The 14,836-nt window shown below is 40.4% G+C and overlaps 1 protein-coding gene across 1 annotated transcript; it reads left to right on the forward strand.

Moving 5' to 3' along the window:
* The first annotated feature begins 924 nt into the window (after nucleotides 1-924).
* LOC118078332 (monoacylglycerol/Diacylglycerol O-acyltransferase) lies at nucleotides 925-14,317 on the forward strand. Its single transcript, XM_060277811.1, has 7 exons — nucleotides 925-1,100; nucleotides 6,425-6,773; nucleotides 7,996-8,160; nucleotides 10,427-10,617; nucleotides 12,557-12,617; nucleotides 12,923-13,062; nucleotides 14,105-14,317. The coding sequence occupies exons 2-7, from the start codon at nucleotides 6,521-6,523 to the stop codon at nucleotides 14,207-14,209; spliced, it is 915 nt and encodes a 304-aa protein (XP_060133794.1). The 5' UTR covers nucleotides 925-1,100; nucleotides 6,425-6,520; the 3' UTR covers nucleotides 14,210-14,317.
* The last annotated feature ends 519 nt before the right edge of the window (nucleotides 14,318-14,836 follow it).

A 14,836-nucleotide genomic window follows, 5' to 3' on the forward strand; every position in this document is an offset into this window, starting at 1 on the left:
ATAATTATTTACTTTATGCATATTTACTTTATGCATGAGATTTCAGAATAATGATTGTCAAGCATGTGCTCAACTCCTGCTGTAGTATGCTTATTCTAAGGTGTGTGTGCTCATGTAATTTTTGACGGCTACATTCATAATTTGGTTTTTCATAGGTAAAAACAAACTTGCTGAAGGCAAATGAAGCCAATCCTGTTGAAATTTAATTGTAGGGTAAACAAGTGTGTTTCAGTGTGGTGTCAGTGGTCTGTGTGGATTTTGAAAGAAACACTTCAGGATTATATTAATTGAGCTATTTTGTTTAGCCAGCCTACCAGAATTTGAGACTTGTTTTGGAGCAGCGGGCTGCGCAGGAGACACATAGCTCCCCACCCTGAATGATTATTCTGTGGTAGCAGGGCTGCCACTGCTTTGGAACATGTAGCAGAGATCATGGTGACAAGGAAAAGGTTGGATGTGAAATACACCTGTGTTTGAAATATGATTTGGGGGGGGGGGCGCCAGAAGGTGATCTCACCTAGGGTGCAAGAAACCCTAGCACTGGCCCTGACAGCACTAGGATTCAATATTGTAAACAGAACATGTTATTAAGAAATGGAGGTAACGCACTTGTCACAATACCTATTTTGTTTCGACTACGTTAGACCAACATGGCTACCTACCTGTAACATGTTATTAAGGTTTGTGTGTTACATCATGTTCTTATCTCATCAACATTTTATAGTGGGAGAAGCCAACAGCAAATTGAGGTAACACACTTGTCACAATACCTACCTTTAACCCTTAGTCAATAACTGGTTTTCTGCGACCCAATATATTGTTATGTGATGAGGCTGCTATTGTAGGTGTGATTTCATAATTTTTAATTACAAATGGGCACAACCTCTTAGCAGCAGTTTCCCTAGGCTTTCTGACTTTTTCACAATGCTTGGTTTCTTCATGCAAATGGCACACTCATCACAGCCTCTTTAAAGCACCATAGAAAGGGACGTGTCTCCATACAGATTCAAATTGGCCAACGAAAAAGTGCACCAGACAGGATTTCTGCTGCATCCACAGAGAAGTGACTGAAGCAAAGGCAATTTAGACTTACCAGGAATGTAAGTAAAAAAATTGTTCATAGAATCATAAAGTGTAGAGCTGGAAGGGATTCCAAGGGTGATCTAGTCAACCCTCTTCAATGCAGGAATCTCATCAAAGTCTCTCATTCAATTTGAAACCATACTAGATCCTGCTTTGTTTGCAAATGTCCTAGAGGTTGTGTTATTTGTCACTTCCTGAGCAGGAGTCAGCAGAGAGAGAGAAATGCTCTCTGTCTCTCTCTCTCTGTGTGTGTGTGCGTGTAAAAACTCTCTCTCTCTCTCTCTCTCTCTCTCTCTCTCTCTCTCTCTCTCTCTCTCTCTCTCTCTGTGTGTGTGTGTGTGTTTTGTGTGCGTGTAAAAACTAGTTGTATGAACATCTTAGCCTGTCTCCATACTGTCAACTTAAAACACAGCTAGGATGTTCGTTTCCTTCAGTCAGGGTTGATTTGAAGCTAGGATAGATATGGATGGTAGGTAATGACAAGAGTATACTACTGTCCAAACCTACAGTGGGAAAGCATTGCATGCAGACTCAAATATATGTGAGATATTATTATTTTTTGTAGTTGAAACAGTGCCCCTCTGGAATTCATCATTCCTCAAATACCTGTGATGCGGGCTTCCCTATTCCTAGCAAGGGTTGGAGGAAAGGATCTTTCAAAATAATAATAATAATAATAATAATAATAATAATAATAAATAATAATAATTTCCCGTTAATAACATCCAATTAATAACCGATCGAATCAAATCAAATCATAATCCAAAATCAAATAATCCAATTCAAAAACAAACACAAAAACCAAATTACAATCCAAATGATTAATTATTAAATTTCACATGGACTTCCCATATTCTGGACCTCTGAAGAACTCATCTCACATAATTATATTTCTGCCCTCTTCTTGTTCTCATATTTTCCACATTCTGATCTTAAACTCTCAAAGTCCTCAGTCACTGGCTAATTGATTCTAAATCATGTTAAATAATCATATATCCTTTCATCTGTTGGGTACAGTTTAGTGTGTGTGTGTGTGTGTGTGTGTGTGTGTATGGGGCACGGGTGGCACTGTGGTCTAAACCACAGAGCCTTGGGCTTGCCGATCAGAAAGTCAGCGGTTCGAATCCCCGCGACGGGGTGAGCTCCTGTTGTTTGGTCCCAGCTCCTGCCCACCTAGCAGTTCGAAAGCACATCGAAGTGTAAGTAGATAAATAGGTACCGCTCCGGTGGGAAGGTAAACAGCATTTCTGTGCACTGCTCTGGTTCACCAGAAGCAACTTAGTCATGCTGGCCACATGACCTGGAAGCTGTCTGCGGACAAACGCCGGCTTCCTCGGCCTATAGAGCGAGATGAGCGCCGCAACCCCAGAGTTGTCCATGACTGGACCTAATGGTCAGGGGTACCTTTACACACACACACACACACACACACACACCTTGTCGGTTTGCCAGCACAGCTTTCACTGGCTCACTCTTATCTTCCATAGTTCTAGTTACAGGTAGGTAGCCGTGTTGTTCTGCTGTAGTAAAAAAATAAAAAATCCTTCCAACTAAGTTTGTTATTGGTATGAGCTTTCGTGTGCATGCACACTTCTCAGATACACTGAAACAGAAGTCACCAGAAGTCAGAAACAGACTGGAAATAGAAGTTGCTGAATTGCAACTTATTAGCAAACGTAAAATCATGGGGAGACCTGGTCTGAATAAAGACATTGGATTCTTATCTCATTATATATGATAAAGCTATTTTTAGCCACCTCACCCCTTGCTTTCTCCTGTAAGACCAATTGCAGTTGTTAACAGTCGTCAACAGGTTCACCACACCTATCAGCCAATCATCCATTCCCACCACCCTTCTGAGTAATATCCCTCCCCATCCTCCCACTATATATAAGGGTCTGGTGACTTCTGTTTCAGTGTATCTGAAGAAGTGTGCATGCACACGTAAACTCATACCAATAACAAACATAGTTGGTCTCTAAGGTGCTACTGGAAGGAATTTTTTCATCTTATCTTCCAGTCCAGGCTGTTGTCCAAGCCTGCCATTTGAAGTTTTATGATGCAGTAAATTCCCAAGTTGTTGAGTTGTTAAGCATACTGTTTGCAAATACATGTAGCAATTAAAATGGAATATATTCCACAGATATAAATCATTTGGCCCTTGATCAGCTTTTCCAGGGACCACGCAAGTCTCCCCTCCGGGAAGGGGAGTTGCTAGACATCCGTTTCACCTTCTCTCTCACCCATAAAGAAGAAAAACCTGCAAACAGATGCACTGTATGTTGTGGGATATTTCCCAAATTATTGTCTCAGATCGTTGTAGAATCAGCCAAAAGATGTTTCCCACTCCCACGAAAAAGGGAGGAATCGGTGTTTTCCACCCTGTGTCACAGCTATCAAGTGCCATCTTGTTCCGCTCATTTATCTTTGTCAAGTCTGATTAAAACTGCACAGCTGAATAATCAATTGCAAATAGAAGTCCATCTGTACTCTGTTTAAATTTTTGTCAGGTCTTTCTTAATGAGGCTTGGCATATTAAAGCAAATGTAGATAGAAAAGAAAGAACGTACTGATCACCTCCGCAAATCCAAGCACCATGATGCGAATCTCTTTGAAGTCCAAACTTAGACACCAGCAACTGTGCAATTCCACAGATTGTTCCCCTTATCTCCATCAGTCCAGAATACACCTGTTTTTGGTCAAATCTCATTAATTTTTAAGAAACGGGTGTCCATGCTTGAGAGAATGACTCTGGAAAGTGCCCAGTATCCGTGCCAGGCTTCACACCCAAAGTGCTAAGGCTTGATATCTTGGTGTGGGGGCCAGATAAGGGACTCCGTGGGTGAGACAGCCCTCTCTTACCCTGGAGAGGTCTGCAGGACTAATTACTCCCATATTAGTCCTGAATTTCTGGCACTACTGGGGGTCCAATCTCATGGGAGGCCGCCATTTCCCTCGGCAGGAAACAGGAAGTCTTAAAGGATCTGGTAAAATCTGAGGCACCTAAATCTCAGGTGAAGCAAAATAAAAAAAACCCTTCAGTAGCACCTTAAAGACCAACTAAGTTTTTATTTTGGTATGAGCTTTCGTGTGCATGCACACTTCTTCAGATACTTCTTCAGGTGAAGCAGTAAGGTTTACAGTTGTACCATGTCCGTTCAACTTCCAAAACATTTGAAAACCAAAGCTCCTGCAGGCAATTGGAAGCCGCGGAAGCCCCGTTGGACGTTCGGCTTCACAGAACGTCTGAGAACTAAGCTGTTTGAAAACCAAGGTGCGACTGAACTGAGACAAACCACAGCAGTGAAATTTAGTTTTTTGTGGCTCTCAGGGGTGAGGAACTGGAGCACTTATGGCTTTCTTCAGGTATTGATTTATCCCTATCACACAGCTATTATAGGCACAACCCCCCCCCCCCATCAACCTTGTCTCTTTTCTCATACTATTAAATTGAAAGATGTAGTGATGATAGAGTAGAATCAAAAATATACAATTTGACTATGTAAAGCTAAAACTCATTAACCCGCATAGGGATTTAGTGAGAGTTGCGAACAGGCCTATCAGAAATGACGGTGTGTGTGTGGGGTGGGTTTAAGCTAATTGGGAGAACCTGATTGGAGGGGCTGGCTGTCTCTGGGGAGAATGGCATGTATCCAATTTTGATTGACAAGGGGATCTTTTAAGTAGTCAGCGTCCCAGGGGTTCAGCTCCATTCTTGCTAGAGAATTTGATCTCCCTCCCGCCCACCTCCTTTTTTCCTGCAGGTTTAGGTTGACCTTGCTATGGTACTGCCTGTATTCAGGGGTCAGTAGGAATTTTTTCCATCTGGCTGATTGGCTGTTGCCACTTGGTTTTTCGCCTACTGCTTAGCAATAGTCACAGCTTGTTAGGGTTGGCAGGTTAGGCTTTGGTTGATGAGTTTGGGAGGGGCATCGCATGGAGGTGCATGCCCCTCAGTGGTTGCTCTTATAGAAGTATTCCGTTAAAGGAATCCTGGGGCTCCGGGGCTCTAGTCTTTACACCCCCGCACGGTGCGGGGCTGGGGCCTATACAGAGCACGGGCCTTGGGGAACATTTCTGGAGGGGGAGATTGCCTGTTGCTCAGTTATCTCCTCCACCATGCAGTGTTTACTTGACTTTCCTATTGCAGGAAGTCAGAGCTGGTCCTGTCCCACCGTGGGGCAGAAGATTAACCAAAGCCTAAGGCCAACACTCAAAATTAATTGTAATTTTAAATAAAGTTGTGGCCAAAATTATGCCAAAACAAAAACCTAAAATAACGTGTCTGTCTGAGTTATTGGTTGGGAATTTCTGGGTGGTCTTGGCTCGCAATGGATTTTAAGATGACTTAGTAAGTTGTAGACAAAAATGTGATGGCTGAGTATTGTGGCATGATCTCCAATAACCCAACTGGAAATAAGTTTTAGAGGCAGTGATAACAGGGTTTGGCCATCGGCATCTGTCCTTATATGGCAGCAGAGCTGCTATTCCACCTCACATGCCCCAAAAGAGGCACTTTGTAGTGAATCCCAAAATGTTGCCACCCATCAGCTCACTGTTTTCCCCACCCTCCCTTTTGTTCGGTGTTGTGTGTGCACCACAGAATTTAAGTTGAGCAGTTAGGCCCAGTATAAGAAACAACTGTGTAGGAAAGATAGTTCTTACTTTGGGGGCAGAAAGACACAGGAAAAAACCAAGACTCTACAGTTGCTACAAGAAGTCACCACTCTCTGAGCCCAGAGAGCGTTTTGAATTATAAAGTCCTTGCTGAAGCGAAGTCGACAGAGTAAGAGCAAAGTCCAGTTGTTAATGAAGACCAGCAACTGCCAGAGTTCTTTCAGTCAAAAGTCTTGCAATGTGTCCAAATTCCTTCAGACAAGATCTTCACAAAGTCCTCCACTTTTTAACTGGATCATTCCAACAGTCTCCATCTTTCCAGTGCTCCCCAACAGTGAATGCTGTAACTTGAACTTTTATCTATCCTGAGCTATGTGTCAGTTTGCCCAGTAACTCAAATAAGAAAGTCACAAGTTGCATGCAGCTGCATTTTTAGGGGGCAGGGGACCATTTCTGCTGACTCAAAGAGAAGTAACCCTTTCTCACTTTCCTTAATACTTCAGCAGGGGAATGAAACCAGCTTGCTTTATATCAAATAAATGATGGAGTCATACATTTGTAAGGTTGTACATCCCCATGATGGAGGTTGGAAAAACAATACATCTACTTGGCAAGTTACAGTGGGGAAAACTAGGAAAACATTAAATCACATGAGATTTCATGTAATCATGAATGCTTCTGGGATGACAGTTCAAACTAATGTACTGCATTTTCTGTTTTCCAGGTAAACAGTTGGAAAAAATACCATCACAACTGAGGAAATTTTCACTTCATATATTTCCTTCATTGGCATACACTTGTTGCTTCAGATCAGGAATCCATGAGCTCGTTTTTTCAAATTCCTTATTTGGGAGAATATCTGACCTCAGTGGTTCACCCTTTGTGGTTACTTATGCTTCTGATTTTACTTTATTCACCAATGGTAGGGTTTTTTTTGTTTCTCTGGGCTTTATCATTTCTGTTGCATATTTACAAGAAGATGAATAACCAGCAAGAAAGCGATAGCAAATTTTGGGAGAAACCAAGGAAACTTGTTGCTCTAGCTTCTGATATAGTTGGAAAGATATGCTTTGGTGAGTAAAGGTTTCTTTCATTCCAATCATTCAGTCTTATCAGCTACTATACTTTCTTAGGACTGAGCATCAGTATTTCATTCTTGAAACACTGGAACAATAGTTGCTACAGTGCATCAGGAATGGACCTCTAAACCCACTTCAGAGTCACAACAGCTACAAGTTGGGGTTGGCTCCATAAGGATCAAAATGAAGGAATGGAAATATATGTAGGTAATAAGCAATCAAAAATAACAACAAAACATTTTATGAGGTATGAAACTAAGATATATTACAGAAGAAAGGGTCAACTGGTGGCTGCATAAACACCACACATTTAATCACGTTTAAAGTATGTCTCCTCTCCAAAAGAAACCTGGAGAATGTTGTTTACACCTCACAGAGCTATAATTAGCAAAGCTCTTTAAAAATTGTTTCATGGATTGTGGCAAGAGAAGGGGGTTGGGTTTAAATGTGTAGTGAGTATGAAGCGAATGTAATGAGCATATCATCGTGCAGTGAGACCTTGAGGGTGCAATTTTCCTGAGCATGGTAAACCACTAAGTAACTCTGAAACATAAACAAACCATGGAATTTGTCAGCACAGGATGTGGTGATGGCTGCTAATTTGGATGGACACTGTGGGAAACAGGATGATGGGATAGAGGGAGTTTTGGCTTGATCAGCAGGATCCATCTTAGGTTTTCATTGCTGCCCAGAGTGTGATGTTGCTTTAGATGTTGAAACATAAATCAGAAATTCATTACTGAAACCAAGTTTGGGTGATAAGGATGAAACCCTTTGGCTGCTCATGACATGGTCAAGGTTCCATCTGTCTGGGAAACTGTTTTCTCACTTTGTATAAAGTGACTCAGAGAATGGTCTGAATATATGAGTATTATAACTCATATAAATGCTTAAAGGAGATTAAAAGAGTGTCACAGTTTTAGTTTACTCAAAGACTAGGCAAAAATGTTTCTATCTGCACCCAAAAGTAAGCAAGGGAGGAATATTCCAGCAGAGGAGAAATACCATTTATTCTGGGATCATAACAGAGAAAGTCTTGATCTGTGTGGATGACAACCTAGCATCCAGAATGCTGCAACGTATAGGAGAGCTTTTTAGCTGATCTTAAATTTCAGTTTTCTGAACCGCACTGTTTTCTTCCAATAAAAGATTGCAATATTTCATTTATTTTTTCAACAAAGTAATATATATTTGTTGCATTTTGTATTATTTCCAGGTTATGAAGTTATTGGCATAGAACATATCCCTAAAGGACCAGGGGTTATTGTTTATTACCACGCAGCCACTTCTACTGACTATTCCCTTTTAGTGGCTAAACTTTTTAAGGAGACACAGAGAAAGTGCTATTCAGTAATCGATCATGCCATATATCAGCTACCAGGTAAATTATTAAATTTAAATCATGCTTTTTTACAAAAAAATGTGAAATATGACATAAAACAATGCTATAAAATATAAAACCATGTTATCAGGCAAACAGGTGAAATAGAACAGGCAAATAAAATATCAGCAAGAGGTGAAATAGTAAGTTGGTAGAGAGGACGGTTCTTTTTCACCAAATCTTTACAGCATGAATGCAGGATGAACCATTATTTCCAAACCAAAAAAAAAAAAATTCCTTCCAGCAGTACCTTAGAGACCAACTAAGTTTGCCATTGCTATGAGCTTTCGTTTTTGACTATGTCAGACCAACACACCTACCTACCTGTAACTACCATTATTTCCAAATCATTCCTTAATTATTAAATTTGTATAGCTTGCTTCGTCCAAAGATCCCAGGGTGGTTCACAACAAAAAAAAACACCTTAAGCAAGACTGAGGGCTCAGTATTGTAGAGAAAATGTTATTTTTATTAAATATAACTGCCTAAAGGATCTGTAAATCAAATTAAACTAGCCAAATAAAAATATGGTTGGAAAGGAAGTTCCCTAAGACAGGAAGAATCAGGTCACCCCATTTTCCTGGCCATGTTTACAGGGAGCACTGCATCAGAGTAAAGGACTAGAAGGAATAAGTCTTCCTTGTTCTTAGAATCATGGACACTTGACTTAACAAGCACACAATGGCCCAACCAGCTCAGTGTCCACACTAACGTGCATGTCAAGCCCAAATGGTACCCTCAAGAACCCAACACAAGACACTGCAAGGGGATCAAAGAGTGTCCTTAACTGAATACACTATAGTTCTTTACCCCACCATCTCTTGACATGTTTCCTGCCACTGGAGGAGAACAGCACCAGCTGGTTCACCTCCTGCCAAGAACAATCATGAGCTCAAAAAGAGCTGTTTGCAGATCAAGCAAGAAAGTTTTCAGGCTTCATTTTATAGCGATAAAAATGAGGAAGACCATGATGGATGTGACCATGGGGAATGTAAGCCAAAATAAAACTCTTAACCAAGTGTTGATTTTTCATTGTACGTAGGGTACAATCCCCTCAAAGCATGCCTCACTTCATTTCCCAGTGATAAGTTGCCCTGACAGATTCCCATCAGAGTTACAACAGTGGATGAGCCCAGAGTGAGATGGAGTTTCCACACAAACAGGAAGTTGGGAACTGCAGGCTTGCTTTTGGCCATTTACAGCCTCAACCTCTTCTTCCAATAATGTTCCAGGCATCTTATTTGAATCAGGCTATGTTTCCAATAAAGCATGTCAACCTGGGTCTTTTGGCCCATGATCACAGATTACAGGAATACCTTATCTGACCTAAAAAAAGCTATGAGAGTACTTTTTTTTTTTTACTCTAGTAATCGCAAGGCATTTCCTGTGCTTCCATGCAGAAATTTCGTGTTTAGTTGTACAACTGTCTACAGTCTTCCTCAGGGATCTAAAAAATGGGGCCATCTAGATATTGTGACATCTGATTTCTGTGCTGTAACTGCTGACTTTAATGCCAGAAGAGGACAAGGTGTAGGAAATAGGGTCTCTAACTTGATGATTTCTTCAGGTACAAAGATACCAGAAAACATGGCCCCACCTGAACACATGGCCAATCAAGCACTCCCACACACAGCTTTTATGCCCATGTGACACTGCAATTGAACACATGTGGCACCCTTGCTGTAGTGTTCATGGCCCCCCGCTGCCACTCCCCCCACATCATCTTCCTCTGTATGCACACAGCAGCCACACCAGGAAACTATGGCATCACAGAAAGGTCATTTAAAGAAGGAAGGAAGGACAGAGCCCAAAGAGGCCCAGTAGCACAGAGTGCTCTGTTTGGGGGGCATTGCATTGGGTGAATAAACGCAGCATATAATCTCCACCCACTTATGTGTGCATGAAAAGATGGACTTGTGTTGGTGTAGGTAGGATTCAACCAGCATGGGCTCATCAGTGCCATGTGTGTGTGTATCTATCTGTCTTTCTGTGCATGCAGCAAGGCACTGTGGTCTGTATTTTTATCATAATGCAAACTTGAATGTGATTCTGTTGTACTACAGACTTGACTTGTGGAACACATGTCTAAAAAGGTGGCTACCTCAGCACTTCCACGAAATCCTATTTGAAAAGGATTGGCAGAGAACTATGCTTGTGATCCGTAATAATCTTTGGAATAATGACACCTGTATAGCGTCAACAATATTTCCTAAATAAGAGTTATAAAAAATGAATTTTTATTATTATTTGGGGCTTATTTTTTCAGGGTTGAAGATATTTTTTGATACCATGGGTTTGAAAGATTTCAGTAAAGCTGAATGTGTGGAAATTTTGAAGGAAGGCCATTTTATCGGCATTTCACCTGGTGGAGGTAGAGAAGCAAACTTCAGTAATGACTACAGCTTAATGTGGGGTAAACGCACAGGTTTCGCTCAGATAGCTTTGGAGGCAAAAGTGGTGAGTGATCTTTGGGCAATTTGCATTGCCTTCACAATTATCCTAGATAAGTCATAATGTCCTGACATCCTTGATCTACCGGTAGCATCCTAAATGGTTGACGATGGCAAATGTTTGGGGGTCAAATGATATCTGGAGTTCCAAGTATTTCTCACCCGGGTTTTTTTAAGCTATTGATCTCAATTACATTTAAAAAGAAAAAAATAGCTTCCCCCCCCCCTCTTCAATTCTTGAAAATCTGCATGTGTAATTTGAAGTCAATTACGTCTGGCTTGTCATTGTAATGCCAGTTGCAGAGCACTATTCCTATCCTTAACCAAAATAAAGGTGGGGCGGTTGGGGTGAAGTAATGCTCCAGTTATCAGCTTCCTTTTGATTTTTGATTTTATTCTTTTAGCCCATCATCCCTATATTTACACAAAACATTTGTGAAGCATACAGGAACATTGCATTGTCCTCACGCTTTTCCTAGATAACGGTCATTCTATACCGAGTGATCCAACTTTTTTTACCTAATGCCATCCAATTTTCTCAATATTTTGTACACTTGTTGAATTATCAAAACTAAGTTTAAATCTAAAATTTCAAATTTTTTTCTCATCCCATTGGTGAGTTATGAGGGTTTGAAATTTTTTTTAAAAAAAATAAAATGACCATTTTGGCCTTGCCTTACTACACAAAAACACTTTAAAAAAATTCTTGTTAGTACTTCATTTCATGAACATTACGGCAAAATATATATCAAACAAAATTATGGCACTGCTGGAACTGTTTAACTGGTGCTAAGATAACATCCCTCCTACCCAGTTTTTAATTTCAACAAATGAGGAGTACAGAAAAGAAAAAGAAGAAGAAGAGTTTGGATTTGATATCCCGCTTTATCACTACCCTAAGGAGTCTCAAAGCGGCTAACATTCTCCTTTCCCTTCCTCTCCCACAACAAACACTCTGTGAGGTGAGTGGGGCTGAGAGACTTCAAAGAAGTGTGACTAGCCCAAGGTCACCCAGCAGCTGCATGTGGAGGAGTGGAGATGCGAACCCGGTTCTCCAGATTACGAGTAGACCACTCTTAACCACTACACCACACTGGCTCCAGTTCCTAGGAAGAAATGTTCCTAAAACGACTCTTTGAAAGAGTGAAAGTGATCAAGGGAACACAAGGATTTCATTGCTTTGTTCCATCTACATCCAGCCCAACAGAAATGGTGAGCAAAGTGTACACCTTTAGCAATGAGAGTGAGAAGTTCTCCACTGAAGGAGGTACAAAATCTCTGGATATGGCTGAGATAATTGGGTAGTGACCTATGAATACAATAAAACATGGTGGCTGACGTATGTGCTGCCAATGGACTATGAAAGTGAAGAAGCAACTATGACCTGCTTACACTTGCCAGGCCCAGCATCATCATTTGTTTACCCATCTAGTTGGGATGTACTTAAGGTGGGGCAAGCACAAGTTCTAAGAAGGCTCCAACAAAGGACTGCAACTGGCTGCACTTATACTTTGACAAAAAATGAAACTTGTGATGTTGGATCGCTTGATATGGAATGACCCACAAGACACCCTTGATCTTCTAGCATCCTAAAAAGCAAAGGATGGCAAATATCCTGTTTTGGGGTCAAATGATATCTGGAGTAGCACAGGTTTCCCACCCCTGCTTTAAAACAAAGTGCTGAAATAAATGAATTATTATTTTTTAAATGGCTTCCCCCCTTTTCCTCTTCAATTCCTGAAAATCTGGGGGGGGCAGTTTCTTCATGTGAGATATTTGAATAGATATGTCAGTATTTTTGAATTATGCCTGGCTTATCATTATATTGCCAGATGCAAAGCATTCTTGTAATCCTTAACCAAAATAAAGGTGGGGTGGTTGGGGTGAAATAATTCTCCAGTTTTCACCTTTCTTTTGATTTTGTATTTCTTCTTTTATTCTTTCAGCCCATCATCCCTATGTTTACACAAAACGTTCGTGAAGCATTCAGGAACATTGGAAGGACAAGTGAGCTAATTACCTTATATTCCTTGGTTGATCAAGAGATCTGATATTAGGCAATAAATATTTTAATAATATACAATGATTTTTTTAAAAAAACCTACTTTTTACCTACTAGTAGTTCATTCAATGTACACTTATGTACACTTATCTGCAAAAGTTGCACTGCCTCTTAAAAAATATGCACTCAAATTATTTAACCTCATCTCTGGGATGGATGGATTGGAATTGCTAAAAACTCAGAATGCCAACTAATTTCAAATTTGATATGGAGTCGCTCTCTTTCAGACTCTTTTCCCTTTCATACATAGGGTTGACAAGATGGTTATATGAGAAAACACGACTTCTCTACCTTCCCATATATGGACCATTTCCAGTGAAAATGAGGACATATATTGGAGAACCCATCCCATATGATCCAAATATAACAGCTGCAGAGCTGGCTGAAAAAGTAAGTTAACTCTACACTTGGAAATATAAAATCAGAATATTTTTTTGCTGTTGGTTTCTCTCTTTCATTTCTATAAATTGTATTCTGCCTACTGACTTCCTCATTCTATACAACCAGAGATAGGATTCATTATATAGACTTTTGGGCATCATTTTCATCACTCAGCTTTCCCTCTCCGTAACTTGTTGAGACCACGAAAAATCTATGCATTTTATGTAGTGCTGCACAAATACCTGTTCATGCAATAGGACTCCTTCTCCCCACCATGTGCCCCAGAATCAGCCCCAGAGGGTCCCTCCAAGCCCCCTCCCCCAGTGGGGGACCCAGTAAGCACTATACACTCTTAACCCTTGGTAAAACTATTACTGAAGAACTTCTGATGTTTGTGTGATTTATTGCAACTCTGCAAGTGAATGGGACTCCATGCTACTCTGCTATTTTTACCCATGCCCTGCTGTGCTGTTTTCAGGCATGGAACTAGGGGGTGACTGTTTTTTGTCACTAGCCCTGTTTTTTGTCACCAGCCATTGTCATTCTAAGAGAACGAGGGAGGTGTTCATAATGAGATGAGTTCAGGCACCTCTTTTTCTGGAAAAATAGCACTGAGCATAGTGAAATATAACTCAATAGCATTTCTGCAGTTTTCCTCACATAGCTGGACGTAACAAATGTGCATGAAAACTAATACGTACCAAGCAGCCCAAGGCACTTATGTTTGGTGGTATCTCTGCCATTCTCATAGAGTGCTCTTGGTATATATATAAAAGACAGTGGGCTGGATTCACAGAGAGATGAACAGTTTCCTACTTGAGTTTCCTGGCCCTGGCAGCTCTTGCCCAACCCTCCATGCTGAAAAAGTCAGTCTTGAGGATTGAGGCTCAAGGAAGGTCATATTGTGTCTGTAACTTGAAAAAATGGGATTCTTTATTCTGCCTGGTTCTGATCCCTTTAGCTTTTTCCTCACAGATATGAATAACTGTGAATATCCATTTTGCAACATATTGATATAACACAATGTATTCCTTTGTACTTCTTTCAACAGACAAAGACTGCAATTGAAAATCTTCGGGATAAATACCAAAAAAGGCCAGGAAATATATTAAGAGCTCTCTCAGAACGATTTGATAAGCATTACAAAACTAACTAGTTCATATAAAACTGCTGCAGTGTTTCTGACGAGATTTCTGTAATAGGAAGCATTAATAATTATGTTATTAAAGCTAAGTTGATAGACACAGAATTGTGCTGGATTGTTTATTAATTATCTGGAAGGGACCCTATCTCAGTAACTCAGCACTGGCTGGGCATACAGAAGGTCCTAGGTTTTCGAAGACATACAAGTCTTGCCCTATCCTGCAATACTCCCAGAATGTCCCGTTTATAATGGGAATGCGAGTGCTTAGCTGAAACATGAAATAATATTACAAGGGAAAGAATAATGACTATAATTCACTTGTATTAATACAGTGACACCTCTTTTATGTTTATAAATGGTCGCTCCAAGACTTGAGCCCTATAATGTCTCAACCTTTCTAAACATAAACAACATAATTATGATACTATATGAAATAGAACATCAGTCAAATTTTACAGCAACAACTTTAGAACACTACTTTTCCAACTGAAAAGTATCACATAGAAAGCATTAACAACATCAGAGCAAGTGCAACTAAAATGCTTTTTCTCAAAGGATTAGCAAAGGACAATGTAGGAAACAATACAGTCAACGTTGAACAGGTTTAAGCCCTGTTGACTGTAACAAGAGAGATGAGCT

The sequence above is a fragment of the Zootoca vivipara genome, chromosome 8, assembly GCF_963506605.1.
Source record: "Zootoca vivipara chromosome 8, rZooViv1.1, whole genome shotgun sequence".
Lineage (NCBI taxonomy): Eukaryota > Metazoa > Chordata > Lepidosauria > Squamata > Lacertidae > Zootoca > Zootoca vivipara.